At 38.5% G+C, this 14,098-nt stretch overlaps 1 protein-coding gene across 1 annotated transcript in view; it reads left to right on the top strand.

Annotated features, from left to right (window-relative positions):
• LOC109411508 (cytochrome P450 306a1) overlaps positions 1 to 14,098 on the top strand; it is a 47,471-nt gene that overhangs the window by 28,958 nt on the left and 4,415 nt on the right. The window contains exon 5 of the mRNA XM_029867619.2: positions 2,522 to 3,035. Within this exon, the coding sequence (XP_029723479.2) occupies positions 2,522 to 3,035 (514 nt within the window). The remainder of the gene's footprint in view (positions 1 to 2,521; positions 3,036 to 14,098) is intronic.

The following is a 14,098-nucleotide window of genomic DNA, read 5'->3' as shown; positions in this document are numbered from 1 at the left end:
TCACTACCGGGTGGTCATGACGAAAAATTTTGAAATAAATCATGTTTTGTAACTATAAATAAAAGCTTCAAATAACCTTTTGAGTATATTGAATACTCATTTTCCTAAAAGTAGTAACGTTATAAAACATTTCATTGCATTTTCGACGCGATTTTGCATAGTTATAAGAGAAAAATGTCTAGTTATGCAATTCATGTGTCTCTCTGATCAGACAACCTTAAAACGCTGGTGCAACTAGGGTTTATTTACATTTTCCACCACTCGCTCCATCGACTTTTTCCGAGATTGTTGAAGATTTTAATGTTCTACCGGTTCTACCAAATAGAGCAGCGCTTTGCGGAAACTTCTTGTACGTTTATTTCTTTTGCCCATCTTTCAGGTATTTGCTGAAGCGATAGTCAATTCTCGTTAGGGATTTCCCGAAAAGCCAGATTCTGCTTCGAAATCCTTAGAAAGTTGTACCCACACAAACCGTATTGGATTCACCTACCGTTGTCGCACACTGGATGATGAATACGGAGCATTATAATGATGCTGCTGTAGGTGGTTAAAGGTTTCTATTTATCCATTTCCATGCGTTACGAAATAAGAATCACATAAAATCCCACAAACTCAGACACTAATTACTGAGAAATTACGGTCAGCGCTTTGGAGAACCAGTGTTTTGCCTTTTTTATTTACTAAGAGCACAGATGACAGGGACAACAGTGACAAGTAGCTTGACACTTGGCTACTTCGGAAGAAAAGTTCGGTTCGGAAGTCCAACCACCGAATTCTAACTTAGTGCTTCGCCGACAATAGATCGCCGGTATCATTTCGAAAAGTCTTCTATCATAATTGTTAGTATTCCGCAGGATTCGGAATCCCAATATTACTACATCACCAGTAGCATCCTTTCAATCTCACTCATCAAAGCTTATAGTGAATACCACATTTCAGGCCAAACATGTCTAAAGGTTCAATCTGCAGAAGAGAGGCTCTCTTTGGTTTTCCTCTCTTAATATCTCAGCTGTTTATTTGTATTATGATTGTCTCCTTGCATTGAACGATGGTCAAAACTAGTAATCCTACATTATAGAGATCTGCGGAAGCGGCCATTGTGAGCCAATCGTGCAGAGAGAACTGTCAAAATGCGAGCCAAACGAACATGTTTATCGTTTGTAGGAATGCTTCGTTTGCACGGTATTGTAATCAGTACTGAACAAATTATAATTATTTATTTTCAATATCGAAAAATTGATGGCATATGAAAATGTAGTAAAAAAGATTATATTTAATTCTTTCTGTGTTCAAAAACTCATGCTCATGAAGAAACTTTTGTAGCTGTTCTTCTCGAAAAACTTCCGTTGCTGCCGCTTGATTCGCTTCTGACGATATGATTAGAGCTACTCTTTGCAGTGCATTTCAGATTTCTTCGATTGCGTTGATATTTTTTCAAAATTTTAGAAAAAAAAAGTTCGCCCATAATTAGCAAACGCAAACAAAACAACTTGCACCATAACAAAGTCACGCACAAAGTTTGAACATCTAGCTTTGTGGCAAGTGTTGGAAGCTGTTGTAAACAAAACAAACAGCGTTGCCGAATCGACATATGTAACTTCCGCTCATCTCTATATAGAGGATTTCTAGTCAAAACCAGAGAAGTTGTTATAGAGATGCGCGAAGACTGAAACCAAAGGTTCCAAATGAACCGTCAAACGCGGTCCCAATCGAGCAAATTCAAGGAAATAGAAAAACATGGGAAACAAAGCGCAACATGAAAGCCCATGAAAGTGTGTTAGTGCAAATCATGACGTCACTTGCATGCTTGACATCTTATGGGCAGATCAAACTAACACGCACGCGAAAATATAATTTTGTTCACCGCAAAAATTGATTGTTATTGGGCGTGATGTAAATAAACATAACCTAAATCTTCTTCGCGCTTCTCTATAACAACTTCTCTGGTCAAAACAATCGTCTTTTGATTTGTACTGCAAAAATAGTTGAAAAGTGTACATTACATTGCAATAATTGAAAGAGAAAGTGAACAAAGAGAGCCTCTCAAATGCAGATAGGACCTATTGAAATGTTTGGCCTGATTTATTCATACCGAATGCACTGTTTGTCTTAAATATGTTCGATTGGGAAGCGAATCCGTCACCCTCAGCCTAGTTTTGCTGGATACCCGCGTACTGATTGCTTCGACTACATGAACCCTTGCTCTTCTTATCCTTATCATATAGATGTTTGTAATTAAACTATTTCATCTCGAGAACTACAGCTTCACTTCACATATTTAGCGAAATTGTCGAGGATGAGATTCAATTGCAGGTGCTCGGTATGAAAGTCACGTACTTTTATCATGTTTTGAAAGTCCTTTGCATCATTTGTAACATTTCAGCAATAATTCAGTTTCCATTCCATTTCTTCATTTGTTACCTCCTTCTATCCGGGCACCCGTAGACAGATATCGTTGAAAAGATTAATGTTTCTACCTTTTTCTTCCCCGACTATGCATCTTGCTCTCCGCTCCACACAGACATCTGCCTTCGAGCAAAAGGATAATTGAATTTTTATTAAATGGTAAAGCAAAAACCCATAAAATTTACGACTCGATCATCGAAAAGCAGCGCAGCACCCTGATGACGGCGGCAGCGGCGGCTGGTGACGGTCCCGAGGTCAACGACCCACCAACAACAACGGTTGCCCAACGCGATTGCATCCTGTCGAATTTCCTGCAGGAAACCCGTCGAAGGGAAAGCGGCGGCCGCCCGGAGCTGGCCTTCTGCAGCGACGTCCAACTGCGCCATCTGCTGGCGGATTTGTTCGGGGCAGGTGTGGACACCACGTTTACGACCCTTCGCTGGTTGATTCTGTTTCTGGCCTTGAATAAGGATGTGCAGCAACGGTTGCGGCAGGAGATGGCCGCTCGGCTTCAGTCGGAGCCGTGCTTGAACGATATCGACTCGTTGCCGTATCTGAAAGCGTGCGTGGCCGAAGCGCAGCGGTTGACAACGGTCGTTCCTCTTGGGATTCCACATGGAGCGGTGTCGGTGAGTATTGTGATTTTTGTCTTCAAACTTTTCTAAATGTCAAATGAATCTTCGGAGGATGTATGATGTATCAAATGTGTTGTTTTGTACTTTGTTAACAACATTTCGCTACTGTCGTTGACATTTTTGTCCATACATAGATCAAAATAGAATGAGATAACAAAACAAATCACAGGGTCACAGTGCTATTAGCAAAGTAATCTGACGCTCCTAAACTCATCCTATCCGAAAACAAGAAATTTAGGCATCGATTGTTCCATTCTTTTTGGTTCTCATACGTTTTCACATCCAACACAGAATGTAAAAACAAGAAGCACCAACCATGGACAGAAAAAGTGTAGAATATAATGCAGGGTGTTAGGTTCCTGAGTGCAAACTTTTTAAAGGGTGATAGAGGACCATAAATGGTGAAAAAAAATGTTCTACGCATATGGTCAAATCTCAACCGTTGCGTAGTTATTGAACATTCCATTGTTTTGATAATTATTGTCTTAGGGGGATTAGGGGCATAACGGACACCCCTGTTTTTGCCGAAACCGTTGACTTTTATGGTAAATTTTTAATGCATAAGTGTAAAGGAACAAGTAATTGTTCTATTTTGCAAAAGTTCCATTTATATTCCTCCAAAATAACCAAAATATCATGGAAATTGAAATATGTGGTGAAATTTTTATATTTTTTTAAGGAGTGGAGCGGACCTGGTGTGATGGTTAGAACACTTGACTATCACGCCGAGGACCTGGGATCGAATCCCACTCCCGACAAACTCGCAAAATATGAGTTCTTCCTTCGGAAGGGAAGTAAAGCGTGGGTCCCGAGATGAACTAACCCAGGGCTAAAAATCTCGTTAATACAGATAAAAAAAAATTTAAGGAGCAGCAAATAAGGTATTACGAGTGTTTAAGTGTGTCCACTATAAAAACAAGTAAATTCTTACCTTATCTACATATATACGCAGATTTAGCAATGGATGAAATATTTTATTTTTGATCAGAATTTACTCAAAACAGCAATTTTAATGTTGTAGTCGATTCGGGGCAAAATGAACACTGGCAATTACGAATGGATGTACGTCCATTGCATACTGTTAGGCGTTTAAGAGAGTTTGGAAAAAAACAATCCGATTATTTTAGTCTAAAGTTTATTTAATTAACTTTGATGTTATGTAAACTCGTCTAAGATAAAATATTATACCTTTGGTATTGATCTCCGTAGGCAAATTACTTAACTGGACTAAGTAATCAAAGAATTAGCATAAATTATGCAGGGGTGTCCATTATGCCCCGATGGGTGTCCATTTCGCCCCGCACCTTTCCTGCCAGCCCTAAAAAACACACGGTTTACAATTAATTATTTCTTCATAATAAAGACATTTTACATGCTGTAAAAGATTGAAATACGTAGGAAACAAGTTAAAGCTGTAAGCCAACTGATAATATGTTAAGTTTTTGTCTGTTATATAGGCCTAACGTACTGATTTGCTTAGGGTGTCCATTATGTCCCTAATCCCCCTATGTGGCTATAACTTGAAAATGGTCAAACTTAACGCAGTTTTTTAACCTTATTCGAAAGATTGTTAAATTTTCTATCAAATGGCATCTTTGAATCGAGTGGTTTAGTTAAATAACTAAGTTTTCTAGAGCAAATAGCTCAAAAGTAGTATGTTTTAATTGTTTTTTGTCAATTATCGTTGTAAATGCGTATTAACTTAAAATTCTTCCTTTGGCAAAGTTATGGCCCCTGTTCCGTTCTACAATTCGTTCTTTGACACCAAATTTCTAGCTATTATCGTTTTCGTGCAATTTTGATTTAAATGTGCGGCACAGTGCGCAAAAAAGAGCTTACCTTAACAGTTGCAAATTTATGTGATGTTTAAATCGAAAATGCTACAAAATGGTACGAGATAGAAGTTTGGTGGCAAAGAGCGAATTGTAGAGTGAAACAAGGCCCATAACTTTGCCTAAGAAAGAATTTTAATTTATTACAGATTTTTCAAAGATAATTGACAAAAACCAATTAAAACACACTACTTTTGAGCTATTTGTTCTAGAAAACTGAGTTATTTATCTAAACCAATCGATTGAAAGATGCCATTTGATAGAAAGCTCACTAATCATTCGAATAAGGTTAAAAAAACTGCGATAGGTTCGACCATTTTCAAGTTATAGCCACTTAAGCCAATAATAATCAAAAACATGGAAAGTTCAATAACTACGTAACGGTTGAGATTTGACCATATGCGTAGAACAATTTTCTCACCATTTATGGTCCTCTATCACCCTCTAAAAAGTTTGCACTCAGGAACCTAACACCCTGTATATGATTGAACACGATGTAGAAATGGTATGTAGAATTTCTAGTGTTGATAAGTGAAGTATTTGGCAAAGAAATAAAAGTAATTTCAGTCGGTTCCAAAGGTTCCGCTTTAAAGTGTGTTGAACAAATTACATTGATTCCTCCAGAAATTAACACATTTTTTTTTCAGAAATACTTCTTTATACTTTCCCGGTGATTCCAGCTGAAAACTGGAATTGTTGCTAGGATTTATTCAGCAAAGTCTGGGGGGAATCTACCGGAAAGTCTTGCTGGGATTCATCAGACTATTCTTGCTGGAAATCCTACAGAAAACTTTAGATGACTTATTGGAGAAATTCCACATGGAAACTTGAGAAACACTAGCAAGAATTTCTGCAGAATCCCAAATAAAAATTTTAGAAGAATCCTTACAGAAATCTTTCCGAAAATCACAAGAGGAATTTCTATTGGTATCTTTGGAGAAATCTTTGTAGGTGTCCTTGGAGAAATAACAGTAAGGATTTGGAGCTTCAGAATTCCTGTAGATTTTTTCTTAGTATTCTTTTGGGAAATTCTTTTGATACTCTTTTGGGAATTTCTGTTGGAATTGCCCCCGGAAAGCTGCTTGAATTTCTCCAGGCATTCATGATGCAAAAGTCTTTATGGGATTCCTCAAGCAATCCCTGCTGGAAATCTTCCAGGAATTTATGAAGGACTTCCAAGAGAAATAACTACTGGAACACCATCTGGAAATGTTTGGAGAGTCCCAGCAAGAATTATTGGAGAAATTATAGGATTCTTCCAGAGTTTACTCCTGGATTTACACCAGGGAGTCCTCTTGTTTGTCCTGAAATTACTCCTATGATTTCTTCGGAGGCGTTTTGAAGGATTTCTCAAAGAATGCCTGAAAGCATTCAGCATTCTTGAATATTTCCAGGAATTATAGCTGAAAAGAAATTTCAAGCATTTTTTTTGATGCTTTAAATTTATTAACTTTAATTCATTCGCCTCCATCTCAAGCGTTTCCAAATATCTCCAATCATTACTTTTGCGAGTTCTTCAGAAGTTCTTGCTGAATTGCATGAGAAACTATGGGAACAAATTATTTTGATGAGAAATCTTTGGAGAAATTTCAGTACATAGCAGTTCTGGAGCAACTTCAAAAGGATCAAAAAAAATTAGAGGATTTCCAATAGGAACATTAAAAAATCTCTGGATGAATTTCTGGAGAAATTCATGCAGATATTACAGCAGGAATTGCTAGAGGGAATGTCATTAAGAGAACCTGGAGGAAGGTACTCTTGCAAGAATTGTTATAAGTAATCCCAGAGTAATTCATGGAAGAATCCTTGGAATAATCCCTAAAGTTACCACAGAAAGAACCTCTAGAGGAATACCAGTAGGCATTCTTAGGGTAATTACATGAAGAGTCTCTAGAGAAATCTCTTAAAAAAATCCCTTAAAGAATTCCTTGAAGAATTTAATCGGAAACCTTTAAAGGAACCCGTGGAAATCCAACGAGAAATCCCTGGATGTCTCACAATAATAATTTCTACAGAATCCCATTAGATATCCTTAAAAAAAATCTAAAACCAATTTCTAGATATATCCACGAAGCATTCGTAGGAAAATAAATATTACGAAAATTCTGGAAGAATTGACGAAGAAAACCTTGGAGAAATCTCTGGACGAAGACAGGAGCACCTTCAAGCCAGATTTCTGAACGAATCTTTGAAGGAATTTCATCAGCAATTCTAGCAGGAATTTCTATAGAATGCCATCAGGCATTTCTAGAGGAATTCCAAAACAAATTCTTGGACACACTTTTCGGGACGTCCTCCTGGAGTTCCTACAGGAATGCCTGATAAGATTTCTCTGCAAATGTTTGCTGGGATTTCTCCACAGGATTTTTTCAAACAAATGCTTTTTGTGATTCTTTAAATATTCCTCGCGAAATTATTCCAAAGATGCTCCTCGAAGTTTCTCTTGCTAGGATTCCTTCAGGAATTCTAGACAAATTCATGCTGATGTCCCAGGTAGCAATTTGGTGCTGTACAAACGTTTCTCCAACTATGTTAAATCAGCCTTCATTTGAACAAAAGATGAGCACAAGAGATACAATTCAGCTCCTAAACATCTAACTTTGGTGATTTTATTCGACCTTTAGCTGATTTGAGGTTCATTGGAAGGCTGATTTAAGGCTTAATATGCGCTTAATCAGTAATCATTTAAATTTAGTAATTGTGTCAAAATAAAATAAAAACACTTTCGTGAGCCTATTTTTACCATTAGCTGCGTATATTTCCAGGAGAGATGTAAAGGAATGTATAAGTCAATCTGTGGGAAAACTGGGAATCGAACTCGGACTCCTGCTTTATAGTCACTCACCTTAGCACCTACACCACACACAATTGTATACATATCATTGTTATGTCTGAATAGTCAAGAACATAAGTTGAACCAAGTCTGTATTGAGGCTGAAGAAGCGATGTGGACTTAACGAAAACCATGCTTGGGTCAGCTGTCAAAATTATTTGAATAAAGGCTGAATAACAGGTGATTAATTCTACATGTTGGTGTATGGTTTAGAGCTGGTTACCCAGATAAATAAAATTCTATTTAACTTGATATTCAGCCATTTATGTACTGCTGATTAAACAGGTTGAACAAGCCATACTTCAGACCAATATTCAGCTGTCATTGTGTTCAGCCATTGACACCATTAACCAGCTATTGTTCAGCTAATAATCGCACTGTTTGGCATTCATTATTACTTGGGATGTTTCAAACATTTCCTGTTAAGAGTACTCTCGGCAGGAAGCCTCCTAGTATTTTTTAGTATTTTTGGAGAGATTCCAGTAAGAATTCCATAATTAAATTCAGAAAAAAATCTCGAATTTTGTGCAGTAATTTTCTAAAAAAATGCTATAAATTTCTGAGATGGCCAAATTTTGGTCTACGTGGTTTTTGAACAGCCCCCGATGAAACTTTGGAAGGAATACCTGAAGAAAATATTGGAGGGATTTCTGAAGGGATTTTTGGAAGGATTTCCGTTGAAACTCTTTGAGAAATTCCTGTAGAAACTCTTGAAGGAGGGGTTCGCTGAGAAACCCTTCCGGGAATAACTTCCAGAACTTCCTCTAAGCAATTAGCGTAGGTACTTGCAAACAACCTAGCAATATGATTTAAAAAGAAAATGCTGAAGATATTTCTAAAAGGACTGTCGAACAAATTTATGAAGAAATTAACCGTTTGATATAATGAAATGCATTAAAATTTACATAAAAAAATGGCGAAGGCATTCCCAATGTAATTATAAAAGGAATTAGTAAAGGAATTACCATAGTAATTTCTAAAGATTTTTTCTGAGAAATTTCCAAAAAATATCCTAAGTTCAAAACGAAATTACCGAGAAAACTTATAATTAAATATGTTGAATTATTGAATTTTGGTACAGGGATTCTCAAAAGGATTCTGAAGAAAATGGCCAAATTAACTCGTAAAGGAGTTGCAGAGGAATTACCCAAAAAATTGCAGAAATAATTTCAAAATGAATTCTCCGGCAATTTTTAATGGAAAACTTTAAAAAATAACGCCAACAGAAAACAAAAACAAGGTTGAAATGTTTTAGGAGAAATTCTGAGAGCCAAACCAATTCTCGGCAGAATTTCTCAATACATTACTGAACAATTTGCAGGAGGAAGAAAACAACTAAATGGATAACGGATTACTGGATTACGAAGCTTGTCGAGAGAGCAAGCTTTTCTAGAATTCTTTGCTAGTTAATTTCTGTATGAAGGGATTGAATAACAAAACTTCAAAATCAATTCCTAAACACATTCAAGCAAAGCAAAGCAAAGAAAAGCAAAGCGAAGCAATGATAACCGTACATTTCGTAGTTGCTACTTACTTCGTGATTGACCAGAACAATCGAAGTTGCACAGAGAACCATTAAATGGTGCTTGGGACTAGCTGAGAGTGTATACACACTCTCAATGTGCACAATTCGAGAGTTCGATATTTGAAACTCAATAACAAGGTCGTGCAATTTCGAAAGGAAAGCAAATCGCATACGAACGGACTGCTGTGATGCTTCATCTCTCAACCAGCAATACACTCGTTCGCTGCTGCAACAGAAACAAGTGCATTTGAAACATGGAATGATACACTTGGATTTTCGTTTCATTTATGAGTCATTGAAATACTTCAACATGCTAAAAACACTATTTAAACCGCATTTTTCAATAGTGATGCCAATAGAATGATAATTATGTTTTATGAAAGAGGATAACACAGGCCAAACATGTCTAAAGGTCCTATCTGCAGAAGAGAGGCTCTCTTTGGTTTCCCTCTCTTTCGTCAATATCTCAGCTGTTTATTTGTATTATGATTGTCTCCTTGCATTGATCGATGGTCAAAACAATCGTCTTTTGATTTGTACTGCAAAAATAGTTGGAAAGTGTTCAGTTACATTGGAATTATTGAAAGAGAAAGTGAACAAAGAGAGCCTCTCAAATGCAGATAGGACCTATTGAAATGTTTGGCCTGAACAAATTCGACCACTTAAATCCAATTAATCGGCGCCTGTAACCATTGAGAGACTAGCGCGTACCAGTGAGACACTAATGCTCTGACGGGTGAAGCACAAGCAATGCGACCGGGTGGGAGACTACCGAGTGCTACTATGAGCGGAAAAGTTTTTAAAACGAACCGAGTGATTAGAAAAATGTATGATACGGTTGAAGTGACTCATTCAAATGCTGCACGAAAGTGTATCATTGAAACGAAATTGTACGCCCCTGCTCAATAACGATGCTGGTCACGTTCTTGCGGTCATCGGGTGAGGAAAGGAATGTTATAGTTCGACAACCGTTGTTACTAGAAACCGTGGAATCCACAGCATCCCCACAGTTGTCGCGGGAAGGAGTATTTGTTAGTAGGATAAGGTAGGGTGTGAATCTGGGAGTCACCTATGGTAGGTAATATGATTCACACCACTGGAAATACGCGTCGCGATAATCGTAGAACAAGCGAGATTCCGATTTTACCGATCAATCGCAAGATAAATAAAAATGATTTATTTTCACAATACTCACTCCCATAGAAATGCACCCACGACGCGACAAAGAGTCCTTTAAAACCATCCGTGCAAGCGTCTCACTTTACCCGCGCTGAGCAACGCGGTTGTGACAAAATAAACTTTCGAAACTAACCCTACATACTTGTCACTTGTTTTTCACGCAAATCACCTCACTTGGCCGCCTGAAAGTTGTCTGAAGATGTTTGAAAATAGCGTTGAATCTTCCGTGTAATACCATAACGATCTTGATATTATTAGGCTACTTACTGAGTAATGCTTGCGATTACTGTAGTTAAATTGCGTTTGTACAAAGAGGAATGACATTTTGAAAAAAAAAAAAAAAACAGGTGTTTTTTGGGTCGACTTCGAACTATTTGGGAGATATGGGCACCCTAATGTCAATTAAGCACTCATCACTTAAAGCAAAACTTAACAAACTTGATATTCGTCGCTGTGAAATCTATGTTTTCAAATTTGAGCATTTCATGCTAAGATTGCTATTCACGCATTATGTGTTGGAACGAAAGGTTTTAAAAGAGTTTGTTAAGTTCTATAAGGAAAAAAATCACATGATCGCGTCACTTTTTCACTTTTCCCATCGTAAAACGCGACCCGAACGAGCTCCCCAGCGCAACTTTGTTCATCGTTAAAATACACTAGCCCACAAAGCAACACTAGCGCTAAACGGCCAAAAACGGCGAGCATTGGAAACAAATACACATCAATGTAAGTGATGGGACGCTAGCGCTGCGCAACGGGAGCATAACCACATACTTTGATATGACCGTTACAAAGTTTTACACAAGGCAGAAAGCGCTGATAGACGTCTGTTCTCTGTGGTATTACATTAATCAATTCTCAAAATCAATTCCTTAACACATTCAAGACAAAAACTTGATGAGCATACGTGATTTTTCATTTTGTATGTGTTTTGGGGAAGTTCTTGTGTGACGTTAAAAAAGTACCTAAAAACTCAAATTTCACCAAATAAACCAAATAAATCGTGAATAACTCTAAAACGAACAGGAAAACGCCATGCTGTCTTCGGCAAAGATTATCCTCATAAAATTTCTTATCTTTCTATGGTTATTGTTTTAAATTAGCACTAGGTTAAGATACTTTTTATTATGGGTAAAATGCATAGTATATCAAAAAATGACAATTTTTAGCAAATTCAAAAATTCAGTAATAACATGTCGTAAATTATTTTTCCCAAGTAGTTTGTTTCTATATCGAGCTGTAAAAAATATAAAAATTTTGGGTATTGCCAATTTGTGTCCGGAAAAAAATATTTGTATGAAATGTATTACAAAAAATTATCATTTTTCAAAAATCTCGCCGGGGCGACCTCTAAACGTCATTTTTGAAAGTTGCCATCATACAAAGGTTTATTTCTAACACCCACAGCTATCATTTGCAGGGTGCGCCCTCATGCTTTTTGACTATTTGCAATTTTGGGACACCCTAGTGCTCACAGAATACTAAACTGAGATGCAGATACTATCCCAATTGAGCTTGTTTTCCTCTAGAGTTAGAATTAGGGAAATTAGGCAAGACTTTCTCAAACATGTTCCTGGAAAACTAGTCTTCTTTTTCTTTTGTTGGGTTCGAGGGACTTTAACCCGAAGGTCATTCGTCCCTCGGAAAACTAGTAAAGCAAATCTTTGAGAACAGTCTTGAAGGAAAATTTATTGAACATTTTCAGTAGAAGATCTGCTAGAAATTGCTGAGCAAATCTCCGAAGAAATGTTATGGGTAGATTTCCGGAATTGCCAAATTGACTACATCTATGACTTTTGGAATGAATTAGGACGATTTTTTCTTGGCAAAAGTTCTCACAGAAAAGATTGCAGCCGATGCTGGGCGATCCAGCATAAAACACGTGGCTTATGCGCCACTCCTCGAAAGGAGACCACGAGCCCAATTTTAAGTTCTCATCATTGGCGAACTCTCTCTTCTCGCCACCAGATCCCTCACTGAGCTGGAAGACACTCATAAAACAACCCAATCAAACTCGACATGGAGGACGGGACACGAAACTACAGAGAAACGCGCAGTGATGTTCAACACATTTAAACCTTCAAATTGCTAGGAAGGAAAACTCATAATAACATTTATTCACGGTACTAATGGGACGGATACGAATATATTGGCTTACACGTGTATATTGACTTATTACCTAGGATACATGTTCAATACAGGATATATTTGATCGAATTCAGAATCATCATAGGTGTTGTGTTCGTTCTACTCTCTTCTACCTCCTACACTGAAAGCCGGCTTGCGGTTATGACAAGCACACAAATGTTTTCAAATTTACTATGGCAAAACATAATCATCAACCCATAAACGCTTCTTGTGTGCATTCTGTTTCCTCTCATATCAACCGGTTCGATAGCCGAGTGGTAGCGTGCGAGCCTGGTGATCTCAAGATTCTTGGTTCGAATCCGGTTGCTAACAGAAACTTTTTTTAATTGTAAATCGGGTCCATGGTAAAATTGAATACATTAATCTGTTGAATTGAAACGAAATGCAGTCTGCACAAATCAAGTGGCGTTGTGCATTTATGTTGACCCTCAGAATAGTAATTTCAACCGCAAGCCGTCTTTCAGTGTAGCATGTGTGCGTTCCTTTAGCCACTCCCTATCTCCTATCTGTGCTCAGTGCTCTATGTTTGTGACGTCACTTTTATTGGAAGCTCGGCATCGTATCCGTCTGCGCTCCTGGTGACAAAGCTTTCCTGCAGTGGTGGCGAAGACGGGCTCACGCACGCATTTTCACGGGGCCAAGACGTTGGTCCCCCAAGATGTTGTCGGAAAGAATTCCGATCTCCGAAAAAAGGTTTTGTTTTGGCTTTTCAGCACTTCATCCTCAGTCTTTGACTGGCAAAAAAGATCCTCCGCGGTGCCCTCAGCGGACACCGCACTTCCCAACAAAAAAAGAATGATGGACTCACCGATCGGTTCTGCTTACACACCTTCGCAGTCGATGACCTGCAGGCCGGGTCGTTGACTCACCGGCGACTTGGCTGATTGATGGCGGTCGTTGGTCGTTGATCGGCTCGTATCCACGTGATCGCGATGGCGATTGACGTGATCTTCACAATGGTGGTTTCTGGGTAGTTGATGACTGATCAGTTGGCGAACCAGCTCGTGGACTTCGTCCACCTGAAGGACCCCGGGCCTTCTCGGACCGATGTGTTGACGAATCCGTCCGCGTCCGGCTGATTGGCGGTTGCCGGGTATCTCTCGTCCGTTGGGGAAGAAAGTGATCGCGCTTGGCGCGAAGATCTGCGGATTGAAGATTGAAGTCCGAGCTAGCGGGACAAAGAACTTGAGCACTGGCACAAAGAGCACGGTTTCATACCTTATCTTGAGCTTTCTAATTGTTCTCAATCGCACACAGTTCTTACGCACACTTTTCCTGACCTACTATGGAACGAAACACCAGATTAAACTGTTTAACTACATTTAACATCACTTAAACCTACTTTTGGTACACGAAAGACTAACTCACAAACGCGGACACTTCCAACTCTTTGCGTTATCACGGACGAAATGATCGAGTCTAAGAAGCCTCAGATAAGGGAAGGTGAATCTCGGACGTACCCGGAAGTACGTCATTTCCCGAAACCCTTCGTGTTCAATCGTGACTACACCGCTATGCGGATAACTTGACCGATAGTCGT

The sequence above is a fragment of the Aedes albopictus genome, chromosome 1, assembly GCF_035046485.1.
Source record: "Aedes albopictus strain Foshan chromosome 1, AalbF5, whole genome shotgun sequence".
NCBI classification, from domain to species: domain Eukaryota; kingdom Metazoa; phylum Arthropoda; class Insecta; order Diptera; family Culicidae; genus Aedes; species Aedes albopictus.
The sequence above is the reverse complement of the archived record's forward strand: the minus strand, read 5'-3'. Positions and strand labels throughout refer to the sequence as shown.